The sequence below is a fragment of the Megascapheus bottae genome, chromosome X, assembly GCF_031878675.1.
Source record: "Megascapheus bottae isolate mThoBot1 chromosome X, mThoBot2.hap1, whole genome shotgun sequence".
In the NCBI taxonomy this organism is placed as follows: Eukaryota; Metazoa; Chordata; class Mammalia; order Rodentia; family Geomyidae; genus Megascapheus; species Megascapheus bottae.
In genome coordinates this window covers 74,419,757-74,438,226 of record NC_143547.1, presented here as the reverse complement: position 1 = coordinate 74,438,226, position 18,470 = coordinate 74,419,757, and the positions used below count along the sequence as shown (strand labels likewise).

Here is an 18,470-nt window from a genome sequence, read left to right as displayed (position 1 = left end):
AGACAGACAGAGAGACAGAGAGACAGAGAGACAGAGAGACAGAGAGGGGGGGAGGTATCAAATTTGTTCACTTTGAACATAAGAACATTGGAAACAAAACTCAACCTTTTCTCTGGGGGCAGATTTGAATATAGTTTTCTCAAGAGCAGAAATAGATTTCTCTTGAGGGCATTTGAAGTAATGACACAAAACTGAGTTTCGCCTATCAGATTTTGAAGTAATGACACAAAACTGAAAGCTTAGCCTATCAGATTTTTCTGATTTCATATCAGTGCCAGTTGCCTCTTGTTCTTCCAAAGGGAAAGTGGGAAAGTAGGATTTTTTGCCAGTCCTGGGCTTGAGTTCAGTACCTGGGAACTGCCCTTATGATTTCTCAAGGCTAGAACCCTACTAGTTGAGCCACAGCACTACTCCCGGCTTTTTCTGTTTGTGCTACCGCGGAATCATGCATTCTAGGCAAGCACATTATCACTAGGTCAAACTCCTGGCAATGAATAAAATATCTTTAAAGGCTCCCAACACTGATTTCAGTAGCACCAAAAAGGATTGCAGCCTCAATAATTTCCACAGCTAATATAAATATAACACATAAAGTCCTTCCTTGGCATAATCATTGCAGAAGATTTGGCGTCTAGATCATGCTAAACTCTTTAATTTTCAAACCATTCATTGCTTCAAGAAAAATATTTTTAAGATCCACATCAGTGGTAGCAAACATGTTTTTGTTTTAAAATTCCTTATGTATCGGGTCGGGAGTTTGGCCTAGTGGCAGAGTGCTTGCCTAGCATGCACAAAGACCCAGGATCAATTCCTTGGTACCACAAACATAGAAAAAAGCCACAAGTGGTGCTGTGGCTCAAGTGGTAGAGCTCCAGCCTTGAGAAAGTCCAAGGGCAGTGCTCAGGCCCTGAGTTCATGGCCCAGGACTGGCAAAAAATTAAAAATAATTCCTTAGGTATGGTCATAGAGCCTTTGCAGGAGAAATGCTTTACTAATGTTTTACTTATCTTCAATCCAGAGGTTCAATGTCATGTCCATTTTTTTTCTGTCCACAGATTATAAGGGAGTTGTACAAGAGGGGATACTGGCACTAATGAAAATTTCAGCTTTCTTTATTACACAAATTGCAAGCCTGTTATCATCATATAAATAACTACAAACCCACGTTTTACTTTGAAGAAGCAAATTAAACATCCCTTTTCTAGAGATGTCTAATTTCTTGCCCTTGCACTACTTTCTCTGGTGCCAATATCCCTTGCACAGGCTCTTCCCTTATTCTATTCAACAGTCACATCTATAGAACACACATTTCCACTTTATGGTACTTTTTACATAATTCAGACCTACAAGCATCCCTACATGTTAACATATATTGAAGTAGCAAGTTATATTAGGAATACCATATGAGTAAATGATGACACACGTTGATGTTTAGTGCATGTAGGACCAATTTTGTACGAGTTAATTGGCAGAGTAAGAATGGAAAGAAGTGACTTTGTTTCTTCCCATCTTGTGATATGGACAGAAAGACAAGCAGACTATATTGTGTCAAAATGGACAGACTCCTATATATGTAATTCACAATCTTTAGTTACCAAAAAAGTACACAGAAGTAAATACACTTATATTTAAATTCTGAAAGTTGTAACTTGTAATTAGGAAGAGATAGCTTTAACTTCTACTCTATATCACAAAGAAAGTTACTGCTTATATACTCAAGACAGTACTCTTGCTATGAATTCAATCTTATGGGAAAGGCAAACATAACATATGTGTATTTTCTATCATGATACCTCTGACAAAAGGCAACCTCTGAGGACGTAGATGTAAAGGTCAGGCAAGACCTGAACATTCAGTGCTAAAGAAATGACTACAAAAGAAAGAAAAATAACAGTGAAAAAAACCTAGCCCCTTTTCAATACCCAGCCACTGATACTTTACTTTTATCCCCTCCTCCTGGGAAGATAGAACGAAGCCTGGCTTTCTTGTTCTTCTCTTCTGGGGCCATGGGAAGTGGTTTGGTGCTGTGGTTAAGTGCTGAAGAATCCCGATTGTTGCTATTCATCCTCATTGGGGGAGCTGGAGGTTTTTCTTCATTATCCAGACTGTCAGACATTTTCAGTTACAGCTGAGTTCACAGCTCCTAAAGAAAAGAAAACAGAAATTAAGGAAGGTCAAACCTGAGAGAAATCTAGTAAATATGGCAATTGTGACATCTTGGTTTCATGTTTTCTCAGGTTCTATATGGATAATATTGAAGGTTTTTTCCCCTTCTAGAGGGAAGGGATTTGTCTCCTCAAAGATTAACAATGCACCTGTAAAAAGAGGAAAGTGAAGGCAAAAACGATTTATTTTTGTACATATATATGCAGACTTTTAGGGTCCTTTGATTTTTTCCTATAATGACATCATTTTACTTTGTGTTCTACATATACAATCTCTCAATAATTTAAAATCATCTTTAAAATTATATACTGGTGATCATAATGTTCAAGGGCACACAAACTCCTCAGAATTTAGAATGGACATTAGCTTGCATATTGATTCTTTTTTGTTCTCTGTATATCTCTTTATGAATACAGAGTCCATTTTAAATGAATAAGGCTATGTCTTTTATTTGTCAATATAAAATTAAACCTGCTCTAGGAAAACACCTATAGTAGGACGAAGTGGAGAGTGACCAGGGGATCCACTCTTTGTTTAAAAAAATATTTTTCATTGTTGGGTTAATGTATAGAGAGGTTACAGTTGCATTTGCCAGGTAGTAGGTGCATTACTTCTCACACATTGATACTCCTTCTCATGTTTTTCCCCCATTTCCTTCGACCTACCCCTTCTAATCATCCTATTTTCTTCCCTTCCCTTTCCTATTTCAAATAAACAAATAAACGTATATATAATATACCAGGTAACAAAGTAAGATACATTAACAATATGAGATTAATAATAAGGGTAAAAAAGTGAAGAGAAATAAATAGCACATTAAGAACAACAATCACACAAGATAAAGCCTTTGTTTCCATATCCTAGAGAGCCTTTAGTTTCATCCTATAATATCCATCAATATCCCAATGTCATTCTTTAAGGAAATAGAAAAAGCAATTAAAAATTTCATATGGAATAATGAAAGACCCCATACAGCAAAAAAATCCTTAACAGAAAGAACAGCACAGGAGGAATTTCAATACCAAACTTTAGACTCTATTACAGAGCTATGGTAACGAAAACAGGTTGGTACTGGCACAAGAACAGGCCTGAGGACCAATGGAATAGAACTGAAGATCCAGAAATCAACCCACAGACCTATGGCCACCTATTCTTTGATAAGGGAGCCAAAAAATAGAATGGAGGAAAGACAGTCTCATCAACAAGGGGAGCTGGCAGAATTGGTTAAGCACCTGCAGAAAACCAAAGTTGGATCCTTCAATGTCACCCTGCACCAAGATTAATTCCAAATGGATCAAAGACCTCGAGGTAAAAGCAGATATCCTTAAACTTTATAAGAAGGAATAAAAGATACACTAGGTCTCCTTGACAAGGTCAAAACTTTCTTTAAAAAAGACCTAGAAACACAACAAATTAAAGAAAGTCTAGATAAGTGGGACTGCATTAAACTGCAGAGCTTGTCTATGGCAAAGGACATAGCTAGCAAACTAACTAGAAAGCCCACAGAGTGGGAGAAGATCTTCACTAACAAAGGCCTCATATCTAAACTATATCAATAGCTCAAAAAATTGAATCTTTCCAAAACAAATCTTCAAAGAAACAACCATGCCATTAAAAGATGGGCTTGGGGCCAAGAGTTTGGCCTAGTGGTAGAGTGCTTGCCAAGCATGCACGATGACCTGGGTTTGATTCCTCGGAACCACATACACTGATAAAAGCCAGAAGTGGTGTTATGGTTCAAGTGGTAGAGCACTGGCCTTGAGGAAAGCTCAAGGATGGTGCTCAAGCCCTGCGCTCAAGCCCTAGGATTGGAAAAAAAAGATGGGCTAAAGACTTAAAGAGAGACTTCTCTGAAAAGGAAATAAAAATGGCTCATAGCCACATGAAGAAATGCATGACATCTCTGGCCATAAAAGAAATGCAAATAAAAACAACTCTAAGATTCCACCTCACTCCAGTTAGAAGGGCCAGGATCAAGAAATCTAATAACAACAGATGCTAGAGGGGATGTGGCCAGGAGGGATCAATACTACACTGTTGGTGGAGTGCAAACTCATTAACCACTATGGAAAGCAGTATGGCGGTTCTTGAAAAGACTAAACATAGAGCTCCCCTATGACCCAGCAATTCTACTACTTGGCATTTACCTGAACATTCAGAAACAAGAATATACTAAATCCACTAGCACAATGATGTTCATTGGAGTACTATTTACCATAGGAAACGTATGGAACCAACCCAGGTGCCCCTCAGTAGATGATTGGATCAAAAAGATGTGGTACTTATACACAATGGAATTCTATGCTGCCATCAGAAAGAATGACATCGCCCCATTTGTAAGGAAATAGAAAGACTTGGAGAAAAATATTAAGTAAGCCAGACCCAAAAGAACATAGGCTCAATGGTTTCCCTCATTTGTAATAATTAGTATGCATTTAGGACTCTACTAGCAGAGGATTGCAATTTAATTTTTTTTTGTGGTTCAGGGGGCTTGAACTTGGCCTGGGCACTGTCCCTGAGCTCTACTGCCCTACCCTTGGGCCAAGTACCCACTTCCTGTTTTCTAGAGGTTAATTGGAGAAAAGATTCTTAGGTCCTTTTGTGCCTGGGCTGGCTTTGAACCTTGATCCTCAGATTTCAGCCTCCTGAGTAGCTAGGATTACAGTCATGAGCCATCACACTCAGCTACTATGTAACATGTTTTGTGCTGCTTTTAAGGTAATAAATCAAGTAACCACTCCAGAGGTCTGCAGTTTCAACAGAGATGGCATGTCCTGTTAGGGAAAACAGTAGAACATCTTCTCTCCCAAGCAGGTGAAAGATAAATGTGGGTTGAATGTCTCTATGAACAAAGGTGAGGTCCAGAGCCCTTATTCTCTGTTATATTTTATGACCTGTAAAAAGAAACAAGGGAAATGACAGAGGTAACCAGCCTGTAAGATGCAGTCAGAGGCAGGGGGTGGGGGGATGGAAATGGGGACGAAAACAGGAGAAGTGGTATCAATGTGTGAGAAGTAATGCACCTACTACCTTGTGAATGTAACTAACCCCTCTATACAATATCCCGAAAATGAAATTGAACAAAAAAGATTCAGTCTGGATTTTAGGGATTTAGTCACTTTTATTTTCATTATTCTTTAGTGTCCTTTGCCAAAGTCTGGTATATTTGGGTTTCATTTCATTGAGAAATGGAGGTAAACTGGAAAAGCACTGACTCCTCAAGGAAGTTTTTTGTCTCCAAGTATTTACATGCTCCAACTCAAGATTTCATCTTACACCAGGACACTTTTCAGCACAAATCTACTAGTAAGGCTACCTTCCAAGTGAATCCTTAGTTTAATTACAAGGAAAGTCAAATCTCATTGCAAAGAATTCTCTGCTAATTTGCCAAGTATTTAGGAACATGAGAAATAGCTAAATATCACTGAGCATATCACTTTACTCTAACAACATTTATTATTAGCAAATCTAAGTACAACACTAATAACTAAAAACAAGGGTCAGATCCTCATTAACTATCGAAATAAGAAATGATCTAGTATGATACTTTTTAGTATGTTAATGGTTACTATGTGTTTATTTTCCATAATGAACTGCATGTTAAATTATGTTACATAAAAACACTGCTATATTTGGTGAAATCATGTTGTTTGTAGGAAATGGATAGAACTGGAAATCATCACGTTAAGAAAAACAAGCTAGACTCAGAAAGATAAATATTGCATGCTCTTTCTCATAAACACTCTCTCTATATAAACAAAATGACACAAATTAGAAGGGGGGGTATTAGAGAAGAGGAAGACCAGTAAGAGTGGGGAGGGTAGGAGGAGAGTAACGGGGGGAATGAGTACGACAAAATTAAATTACATATATGAAATTATCTTTATGAAAACCTTTTTCTTGAATAATTAATACATACCAATAAAATTTAAGTTTTGCTATGTTCTAAATTCTCTAAGTTTTTATTTTTCTTTTTTGTGTGTCCTGGGCACTGTCACTGAGCTCTTCAGCTCAAGGCTACCGCCCTACCCATGAGTGAAGCTCCACTTCCCATTTTCTGGAGGTTATTTGGAGATAAGAGTCTTAGGTCCTTTTGTGCCCAGGCTGGCTTTGAACCTTGATCCTCAGTTCTCAGCCTTCTGAGTAGCTAGGATTACAGGCGTGAGCCACTGTGCTGGCTTCTCTAATTTTCAACACTAAGTTAGCATTAATTAATATCTTCTTCTCTTTGAGTGCCTGCTACGTAGCAATGAATGGCTTGATGTCAAGTTGAATAGATCTATCCTTTTTCTTTGTCATGTCTAGTAATTTCTTAATAAAGTAAAATAAACTGAATCTCTAAAGTGTTTCACTGGTAAAAGCATTCAAGAACAAATATTTTGTTTATTCTGCCCACAAGTTGATCAGCCTTATATTTTCCTATATAGGTAAGGTTAGAACATGAAGTACAATGAAAAAGTAATTGTGACATCAATAGTATATATGACATCAATAGTAAATATGACATCATAAAGTATATGCATAAGTATCAACAGAATAAGTATTTTATCAACAATATGAAACCCACATTAATTCTACATTCTCTTTCACATTTTGATTTTTGCTCCTTCTATAGTTGCCATTCTTGTAAAAGACAAAAATTGGTTTATTAAGATCAATGTTACCAGTCTGTGACATTCTATTTCATTTTAGCTGCTGAGAAGAATTTGCCACCAGATTAACTTTTCTGCCATTCAATATTAATGTTTAAATATGAGGTGATTATTATGCAAATCTCAGAATCTATCCTGGTAAAAATTAAGCATAAAAATTATTGGAAAGGAATGGAGCATTTCAATAGAAATACACAGAAAATAGATTTCAGGAAATGAAATGTGTCTCACAGGGATAAAGAGCCATCATTTTCCAGATGATATAAATTTTCTGATGACATAGTCTTTTAACCTGACAGATGTCAAAGAAACATGTATGACCTCTTTAAAACAATGTTGATCCTGCATAATCAAGCAAGTGAGAGTCTGGGACAACAGTGATTCCAGGGCAACTACATAATTTAAAATACTATGTGCTCCTTTGTTTTTGATAAATAGGTGTGTCTCACAGCACAGTGGCCCTTTTCCTCCCTAATTACACTCTAACCGGAGAGACAATGTAGTAGATATCCTGCTTCTTTTTAGGCTACCTGCTTGCCCTTGATATCATCTTACCATGTATGGTTTAGGTTAAGAAGAAAGAGCTACTTGGACTATAAAAATAATTCTGTTTTTGTGTTTCACTAGTAATCAATAGCACAAATTTCAATAACATACTCGCCTTATGATGAGTATTGTAGCCAGTGTGCCAAGAACCTAACTTATAAGACCAATCTTTTTACTTCCACCAAACTGGAATAGTTTTAATTCTATCCATGTCCTAAGAAGAACTGTAATATTTTTATTGACATGGTAATGAGAATAAAGAACCTATGTCTTGTTCTACACTGAAAACATAGTAAAGCATAAGTCAAATCTAATCATCTGTTTACTTAGCCACTTACGATTTAGTTTTACTTGAATTATCCTGATCTGATTTTACCTCAATTTTTAGTCTGCTTTTCAAAACATAACCAATAATAATCATCTTGTATTCACTGCAGCAAATCCTGATTTTGTGACAGAAGTGTAAGTGCAAGAATTTGTTGTTATCTTTAGCCTACTTTCAAATTAATTCTTCAAAGCTCACTTTTGGACCAATGAAGAAAAGACAGGAATTTTTAAGGAAGCCTTGATGTTAATGCATTTGTTTCCCTGAGTGGAAGGTAGTTTTTATTCTTCCACAAATGTAGGAAAAAGGGATTTGTTATGATTGTAAATGATACCAGCTTCCTAAGCCAAAACATTTTTTTGGAGATAACTTTTTCACAAAGTACACTGTTAATGGATCACTGGTTCAATCTGCATATGATGTCATTATTTTCCAAGATCTTGAAAGACACTATTTTGTTTGGAATAGCTGAAGGCTCTATTTCAAGAACTGTACAAAAGAGCCATTATTCTCTATCAACTTAATCAAAAAACTGTTTATCTTTAAAGTTTAACTGTTGTTCACTTCTACATCAGAAGGGACTCTTGCAAGTGAGGAGCACATTAGATCTTACACAGGACAATTCTTTCCCTCCTAGAACGAGGCTCTTAGGAGCATGGAGAAACAGCTAATGCTAATTCACGCCCAGCAGCAATTAATATCTGTTAACAAATTGATTCATGTTTAGGTATTAGTTTTCTTTAGAGAAAACTGGAGAGAATTTGAATTGTTTTTGTTAGATAGTTTTGATTGAACTCTTGGGACTTAATGTAGGTTATGAATGCTTTGTAATTACACTTGAAATTCATATTCATATAAAAAAAACAACTCTTTTTTTCATGGTAACCAAGAAGCCTAAACATACCTTTTCCAGAGCACTACAAAACTCCTCCTCCTCCTTCTTTTTTTTTGCCAGTCCTTCAACTTAAACTCAGGGCTGGGGCACTGTCTCTTAGCTTTTTTTGCTCAAAGCTAGTACTCTCCCACTTGAGCCACAGCACCATTTCTGGTGTTTTCTGTTTTAGTGGTACTGAAGAATCAAACTCAGGTCTCCATGCATGCTAGGAAAGCTCTTTACCACTAAGCCACATTCCCTGCTCCAAAAACTCCCTCTTTCTTTCCACCTTTCTTTTCTCTCTCCACCAAGCCTCATGTACAAGTGTGAGGACATATGTACACAAGTGAATAAATGAACATAGACACACACATATACTATGTCTCTTTCACTGACTTGCTTTTTAACATAGAATTTTACTGCAAAGTATTATAGAGGAAAACTTTTATTAGAAGTATGAATAACTCAAGTTCTAGGCCAGCTCCCAAATACAAATAAACAGGTGGACGGTAGGGCTTAAATAATAGAGCACTTGCCTAACATACAGAAGGACCTGGGTTCAATCTCCAGTACTAAATAAAAGGTGTATGACAAATGGAAATGAAAGAAATAGGAATGATAAACAATTGCCATTATTCTTCTAGTCCTTCAAAATATATTCTCTCAACCAGTGTCAAACTAAATACTCAGAGAATGCTCCATATGCACAAAAAACCCCAAGTCATGGGTTTTCATAGCTCAGAAAAGAAGGGGAAAGATAGGTAATCAACCATATTCCAGTTAATGTGACCAAAATTTCTAGCATGGTATGTGTTAAAAAGAATGCAACCAAAATTGCCTATTCTGCCCATTAGCCACAGATGCTTTACATATGCCCAAAACAAGAATCTGGAAATTCTGGTCCTACAACTTGCAAGGCCATTTATTAAGCCATAAGCAAATGAAATAAATATTTTCATCAGATCTCATACAATCAGAAACACAGACAGAAACAAATACATGTCTGTATTATTTTATGTGCTTTCAAAACCTATTTTTGAGTAAAAAACTAATGAATGCCTTGTTTTCAAAAACAAAACCCCACACGAGCAAAATGCACAGCCACTATCACCATCTAATGAATCCAGAGGTGAAAGCTCTAAAGCCAGGAGCAACACATAATTGTTACCACAAGTTCATGAACACAGCATCATTGCTTATTATTCTTTTCATCTCAAACTGGGGGAACTCACATAGGACTGGCATATAGGGTAGAGAAAATACTCATAGTGAACTTACTAATATTGCTAATTTCGAGCATCTAGAAATTATGTTTTTGACAGGAGTGGTGGTGGTAACAAGAATTAGCTATTTAGATTAGAATTAAAATTTAATGATAGCTTTTATACTTGGAAGTTCTAAGTAAATAGAAAGTTAATGTCAACTCATCGCTCCCTAGACAATGGTGTGAACACTGAGATGCTGCTTGTATAGGAGGACCAGGTTTCTACCTCTACTAGAAAAATAATATCTATACTGAACTGTATATTGATGGTGGCACAAGAGAATGTAGCTTTAAACCACTGGCATTCTTCTGAGTTTCTTGTGTCTTAAAGGACATCTTTTCAGGATGGTTTGTTTTCAGGTATAGACTTCACCGGGAAACAAACCATGCTCTGCTAGCCTATGTTGACACCAAATATACTTTTTCTTGGATTCATTCCTAACAATGAACCACCCAGCTCAGTCGATTGTGATGAATAATCTAAGAAGACATTTCAAAAATTGCCGTAAAAAAACAATAAAAAAGGAAGGAAAGAAGAATCATCTAATTCTTTACTAAAGGAATAATACTTTAAGGTTCAAAGAAATATTGTGAATTGTTCTGCATTGATACAGCAATTTTGGGGACAGATGAAGAGAAGTGGGGAGATTGAGTCAAGAATTCAATACATACCCTACAAAATTAAGGAAGTGAGGGAATGAGTAGGTTGGGAAGGATGCGTGAGCATGTTAAAAGGGTGACACTGATGCATTGTATTCACATACTATTTTGTACAAACATTTAAAGGTAATAAAAATAAAAATACATCAACCTGAATTTTAATATTTCTAGACACTTCCTCAAATACTAATTTCCAAAAGAAGCTATGATGTCAAGTGGGTATTTTACAGAAAGGACAACTGAGTTAATTTTTTCCCCCAAAGCTCTAAGAGTACACATTACTCCCGAAGTAAGTGGGCAAAGGAAAATCCTTCCCTATAGCTCGTCAGATATGACTCCACTTAGTATTTTCATCATCTTCTCAAATTGCACATAATTATTAGGCATGTCATTTCTCTCACTACATCATAAGCCCTTTAAAGGTGAGAAACTGTGTACTTTCAAGCTACATAGTACAATATCTTCTTCACAATAGGCATTATATCTGAGGTGATTAAACAGAGCCCTATGCAATCCATGCATTTGGTTTAGTTATAACTACATTTTAAAAATCATGTTACATAAGCCTACATGCCTAGTTACAGCAGATGTGAGCTAAGAAAATTCTTTGAAAATCAGCACTAGTCTAATTGCAAAACAACTGAGCCTCATTTAAAAGTCAGCTAACATCTAGTTACAAACGTCTCATTTTTAAAATACATGCCTCTGTAAAAGCTAAAGAAATTCCATGCTTTGCTCTTATTTGATTGACATCAATATCAAAAAGAAGGGATTACCATCTCCATTTCTCACACAAGAAATTTACAAAATGTATTAAGTGATCTACCTGGGGTCTGAAAATAAGTTAAAGAAGTGAGATTGGAACATCTTAAACTTCTGGACTCAGGCCAATTCTCTTTCAACCACACACTATGTCAATATAACATATATCTAAGTAAACACACAAAACCTACTGCAGGCTGGTACTTACTGATTTCAATTGCTTTTCCCATCCAAAGGCCCAAGACTGGGTGGTTTACTGACAGAACTTCAAAAGGCTGTGTTGGCTGGTTGTGCCATTTCTTAGATGAACTTGTTTTGGGGCTTGCTTCTTCTGGGCACTCATCAAGAGAACGCTGCTATCAGAGACAAGGGTGTGCTGTTTCAAAGAGCCTCGCCAGGGAGATAGCATTACAATGTGTAATGGAGGGAAGCCATTTCTAAGATCATTTGATCAGGAGTAGCTGAGCTACTTGTTAGGCAGGAAATATGCAAAAGCAGCCGGACAAGCAAGGGAGTCACTGGCTCTTTTTACAGCTGCCTAGTTTCAATCTTAGATTATGCAAGAGATAGCTCACTGCTGACATACATACAAGCATACTCACATAGAATACATTCATGTTCTCTCTCATTCAACCAAGCAAATGAGGTTGGTTTCTTTGATAATAATTTTTACAAGTGAATTCCATTGTTCTCAGTGAAAACTTAATTTTATTTGCATTCCAGAAGCCAGCATATTATAGTTCCAAATTTCAATGTCAGGTAGTAAAATAAGAAAACTGATAATATACCACCATATTCCAGATCTCATATATTGAAGTATGAGGGATGATCAGGTTTTTATGGAATAAATTCTTAATCTTCTAAATATATGAGTAGCATGCTTTATTATTCATTGTATATGTTGCTGCATGAGCTAATGCCAAGAAAATACCAACAATTATCTGATGTGCATTTATATTTGACAATGAAATATTACAGGTTTCAGTCTGTTCATTTCCAATACTGACACTTCTAAGGAGTGAAAGTAAGATGTATAAACTATAAAGATAGATATTTGAAGCACAAATGAAATAATGGCTCTAAAAGATACTTCAAAAATAGGTGGGGAAAAGGGAAGCCTAGCCTATAAATAAAATTCATTCATATTTTCAAACAGAGAATACAACATCCTTATTGAGATGGAATAAATTAGATGCAGAGTAGGAGCCCAATTGAACAGAGTCTGATAAACTAAAAATTTTAGTCTCTGGAGTCCTAGCTGCTCTTTGTTATCTTGCATGGATGATAATCATATCATTCCCTTTACCATGCAAATTAAGGTATTCACACATTTCCTTCAATTTCAGCTTAGAAATTCAGCTCTTGTTACATTTCAATTTGTGAATTACAGCTTATCATCTAGATTCTTGCTCTGTTCCCAGATCAGCATTCCACAGGGAAGGTAGCCATGGCATGTTTGAAAAGAGGGCAAATGATGGTGACATTATTTCTAAACTAGTAACATAGATAATCTTCAACAGAACTCACATTTCACATGAAAAGTAGATATATTTTGCTATAAATCATGGCCAATGAATTTGTGCTCAGATAAAACAGAGCAACTTTTCCTTAAGTGTGTTCCTTAACCAGGATAAACACCATGCTTTAATTAATACTTCCTAATAAAAGAATGACACAAAAGTATAACAAGCTCTGCTAGGAGGTGAGTATCAGCAGGGGAGTGGTGGAAAATGGAGTAATGATTGAAGGTGCACATTTATTTTTCATAAATAATATATATATATATGAAAATAGAACAACAAAACCTGTTGAAATTATTTTCAAAAATAGGAAGAGGTTAGAGGATAAAGAGAGTGACAGATGGGGAGAGTTTGATAGGGTACATTGTATGTACATATGGAAATTGCACAATGAATCTTCCCACTTCTACAACTAATATATATTAATAGAAAGTTTTAACACTCAAATGCTGGTGGCTCTGCATTGTAATCCTGAGATCTGAAGGATTGTGATTCAAGGACAGACTGAGCATAAAAGTTTGCTAGACTTCTTCACAATAACCAGTAAAAACAAAGATGGAGGCATGGCTCAAATGGTGGAGTGCCAGCCTAATCAAATACAAACACTAATATTACAGAAAAGTCTTTTGTTTGTTGCTTTTAATGAACTATATTGTTATTTATGTCTTTCTTTCTTTTTTGTCCTGATGGTTTATCCCCTGTTGTATTTGATTCTGGTGTGTGTGTGTGTGTGTGTGTGTGTGTGTGTGTGTGTGTGTGTGTGTGAATTAGGGAAGAGAAAGGGAATAGCGGAATGTTGAGACAAAGAATACATGTCTTTTGTTTGTTTCTTTTAATGTAATATGTGAAGTTATTTATGTCTTTCATTCTATTTCAATGCAACAGCAATACTCACAATACAATCTGTTGGAAATGAACTTTACAACTTGGGAAGGAAATGTGGCAGATAAAACAAGGGAGGGGGAGAAAAACGAGGGAGGAGGTAACAATGTTCAAAAAGAAGTGTGCTCACTACCATATGTATATAACTGTAATCCTCTGTATATTAGTTTGAAAATAAAATAAAATTTAAAAACAAAAGCAACAGAAAAAGGTTTCGAGCTCCAAATTGTTCAAGAACTAAGAATGGGGAGGGAGGAAAGTGGTAGGAAAAGATGGAAGGGGATAAGAATGTTTGAGAAGAAATGTACTCACAACCTTACACATGCAACTATAACCCTCTATAGATCACCCTGCCAATTAAATTAAATAAATAAAAGAACTGAGACTATATTTCAGTATCTTTTTTTTCTCCTGCCAGTCATGGGACTTGAACTCTGGTTCTGGGCACTGTACCTGAACACATCAGTTCAAGACTACTGCTCTACCCCTTGAGACACTTCCAGTTTACTTGTGGTTAATTGGAGATAAGAGTCTCATGGACTTTGGTGCCTGGGCTAGCTTTGAACTGCAATCCTCAGATCTCAGTCTCCTAAGTAGCTAGGATTACAGGCATGAACCACCACCACCTTGCTTTCATTATCTTTTTAGTGAGACCCTTTAGAAAGAGTCTCTCTCTGTCTCCCTGTCTAAGCCCTTTCTCTCTTCTTTCCCCTCCCCTTCCTTCTCCTTCTTAGAAGCCAAGTCAACATCAACTCCTTCTCAGCCTCAACTCAAGCCCAAAGCAATGGAATCAGCCAACTATGAACAAAAACCTTTGAAACATACAAAATAGTTCTTTACACTCTTAACAAAAGGTTTCCTTCAATTTCTGCAAAAAGAATGGGAAGTGATAAGACCTACACTCCACCTATCCTACTCACAAATGACTACGGATAAGCATCCAGGTGGCCATAGCCCTCCCTACTTATAAAAATTCCCCATCTCTGACATCCATCAAAGGCAAATATTTTGCTTTAAAGAAACTGGCCATAGGTATGAGAAAAGTTCATAATCCACTCAAAGAAACTTTCTTCACATCAAAAGCCTGATTTGAAAATGTTCGCACAATTGAGTATGCTTGATTCTCCATGACCTTCTAGCCAGTCCACACAAACCTTTCATTTGAAAGTTGTTGGATCCATGAAGTAGCATGGTCCCCTTGTGTTTCATTACTGTACAGCTTGCCCTGATCACTTATAGAAGATGAGACTTATAATCAGTCCAGGCTACTACAGATCCTTAACACAAGCACACAATCAACAATGAAAAGACTACTTTGTAGCTATGTCTTTCTGTGGCCCTGAAAGTTCCCCCAAGCTGAGATAACAGGGCCCAACACTCACATTATGGGAAGGATTATGTGATACTCTAGGAAGAAAATTGCAGATAAAGCAGAGGCAGATTTGTATGTCAGAAGCTAGAGTCACAAAGACCTGAGGGGGAAATCAGTCTGTGGTTTCCAAATTAGTTCCATGGAATCTGTAGTGTGTCCTAGAACACATCCAGACAAAAATACTGAGGAGGCCTGGAGTTTGGCCTAGTGGTAGGGTGCTTGCTCAGCATTGCACGAAGACCCAGGTTTGATTCCTTAGTACCACATACATAGAAAAAGCTGAAAGTGTTGCCGTGGCTCAAGTGGGAGAGCTCTAGACTTGAGAAAGCCCAAGGATAGTGTCCAGGTCCTGAGTTCAAGCCTCAGGACTAGCAAAAAATTACTGAGGAAAGAAACGGAGGGAAACTGTGTTCATATAATGCATGAAGATAATCATCTCAGATTGTTACTTCTTAGACTGATATTGGTAAATTTCCCATGTTACCACAACCACAATCATGTCAACCAGCTACTAGCTAGTATTACATAGATATGCCTTACTTTCTTAGGAATGGCTTAATAATAAACTGATATGTTACAGACATATAAAACAACACAGACTTTTATAGGAAAATATATCAAAGTTTTATCCTTGTTGATTTCCGATTAACTTTTATTTCAAAGAATCGCATAACCAAAACTGAGACATATTACTCTTTGAGAAGTCAGACAATATTATCTATTATTAAGGCTTCTTAAATACCCGTTTGTGAGTGTACTCATTAATAAAAAACACATCTTTATTATTTCTCATGTTTCAGGTACCATTACAGATGATAGGCATAAGGAAATAAATTTCTGCCTCCCTAAGTAATGTTACATACTCAATCAGAAGGTTTCATCTGAGGCTGTATATTACATATAAAACATATGCCAGATATGCAGATCAAAAGACAACTATAAGCCAGGTCCCAGTGACTGAGATCTGTAATCCTAGCTACTCAGGAGGCTGAGATCTGAGGATCTCAGTTCAAAGCCAGCTGAGGCAAGAAAATTCTGTGGGACCCTTCTCTCCAATTAACCACCAAAATGGCCAGAAGTAGAAATGTAGCTCAAGTGGTATAGTGTAAGCCTTGAGTGGAAAAGCTCAGGGACAGTGACCAATCCCTGAGTTCAAGCCCTAGGACCAACACACACACACACACACACACACACACACACACACACACACACAGAGAGAGAGAGAGAGAGAGAGAGAGAGAGAGAGAGAGAGAGAGAGAGATGCAATTACAATCAAGTAGTAGTTACTTGCAAAATGAAGGATATTTAATAAAAGAAGAGTTATATGACTTTAAAAGAGGGTAAAGATTTATTTAACTGAATATAATACTTTTATATGAAAAATTCAATGCCAATAATCACACTACCAGATATAAGAAATATGTGAGTAACTGTAACTCCTCTGTCCATTACCCTGACAAAAAAAATTAAAAAAGAAATATGTGATATATTGTTCCAAAAATAACTCAGCTTTTTATATTCACATGCCATCAATATTCTTTTTTTTGCCAGCCCTGGGCTTGATCTCAGGGCCTGAGCACTGTCCTTGGACTTTCTCAAGGCTAGAGCTCTACCACTTGAGCCTCAGCACCACTTCCGGCTTTTTTTTTCTATGTATGTGGTACCGAGGAATCGAACCCGGGTCTTCATGCATGCTAGGCAAGCACTTTAACCACTAGGCCAAACTGCTGGCCCCACCATCAATATTCTTATGTCTAAAGTATGCCATCTGGTATAGGAAGTACAGAATGGGATGAATAAAGATGAGTCCCTGGCTTCAAACAGCTACTGTTGAGATGCAACCCAGGTAAGCTTAAGATATCTTGGAAGAATAGAATACCAAGTGTAACTAATGTTCCCAATGTATCAGCACAACTTGGAATGCAGAAAGCCCTAGGTTGTCATAGGGTATTTTTATTCAATAATACATTCTAACAAATGAATACTCTCAACCATGATCAATTAGGTTTCTTGGCCACAGGCACCTGTTTCTGCTGAACTAAGTGATGTTACTACTGTATAAGGAGAAAACAGATCTCAAACCTTCACAAGTTAGGTGCACAAGTTAGGTTAGCTAACAGCTAGAATACTGACTCCTGATGAACTACAAAAGGAAAAGCTCAGTAGAATGAGACAGAAAATAAGTTCTTGACATATAACCCTATATATGAACAGAATAGACTGCTTTGGATAAATCAATGTGGTATATATTGATAGAAAAAATAAATTATGCTTTTTTGTTACATTTCAGAAACAACGTATATCTTATTGCATAGTCTTAATCTGGGAAGTTGACTTATAGTTAGTAGAGTATTTTTGGTTTGTTTGTTGAGACAAGGTCTTACTATGTAGTTCAGGCTTCCTTGAAATTTACTAAATAGTCCAAGCTGGCTTTGAAATTACAAATCTCTTGTTTCAGCCTTCTGAATGGTAGTAAACTCTCTTATAACCCCCTAAAAATGCCTTTAATAAATAATTACAGAGTAATTTCAAGTGTAAATCTGGATTATTATGTGAAGTTTAGAAAATCATTGCACTTTCATAAGTCTACTAATTTAGTATTCACACCATGTCTAAAATGTACCAAGGTAGGCAGAAGATACTTCAGAAGAACAACTAATACTGCCTAGAGGTGTCAGAGGACATGCCATTTGAGGAGGGTACTGAAGGATGAATAGAACTTTATCAGGTTGTAGGGTGAGAGAAGAACAAGAAACAGTATTTATCCTTGAAGTGACTTAATATATAATGGGTATGTTAACATGACAGCCCTGTGCAAAGATGAAGCAGGTCATTACTGAAGTAGGAGATGGCAAGAGGGACAGGCAGAGAGAGGTAGAGGGTGGGAAAGGAAGGAGGGACCCTTTCAACAGCGTACAAAAGGAAGCTTCACAAATCAAGTACATATGAGTTGCATTAAGAAGAATAAATAATCATATAATGGGAAAGGCAGGTTTTAGACATAGGAACAGTGCAAGTTTTGGCTCAGAGGAAAGTAGAGACCAAGAAGAGAATGGAAATCAACTAGAATCAAATTAAGATATATGGACTGAAGGTCTTGGTCTTGGATGCTTTACTAGTCTTTCTACCCATATGAAAAGGTTTTGAAAATTGGTATAGTAAGATTGCCTTTGAATTTTACAAATATTATTTGACTGACAATGTAGTGGATATCGAAGGTTGCAACAAGGGAATTGTTGTTCAAGTGTGGCACTTTAAAAATGACAAAAATAGGCAAGATGGAAAAAGGAAGGCAGATGAAAAGAGACTTAAAGACGGGACTCTATTTTATCTTTATCCAGTGATAAAGATAACCTAGATGCCAGGCCTGATGGGACTAGTTTGAGGACTTGAAGTGAAATCAGAGTCAAAATGTATTTCTATCCTAATAGGTTCAAAGAAATATGA

General features: G+C 36.6%; 1 protein-coding gene across 1 annotated transcript in view; it reads right to left on the bottom strand.

The window, feature by feature from the left end:
• Positions 1-18,470, bottom strand: part of Pak3 (p21 (RAC1) activated kinase 3) — a 124,595-nt gene that overhangs the window by 91,360 nt on the left and 14,765 nt on the right. The window contains exon 4 of the mRNA XM_090326616.1: positions 1,942-2,143. Within this exon, the coding sequence (XP_090182742.1) occupies positions 1,942-2,116 (175 nt within the window). The 5' untranslated portion in view covers positions 2,117-2,143. The remainder of the gene's footprint in view (positions 1-1,941; positions 2,144-18,470) is intronic.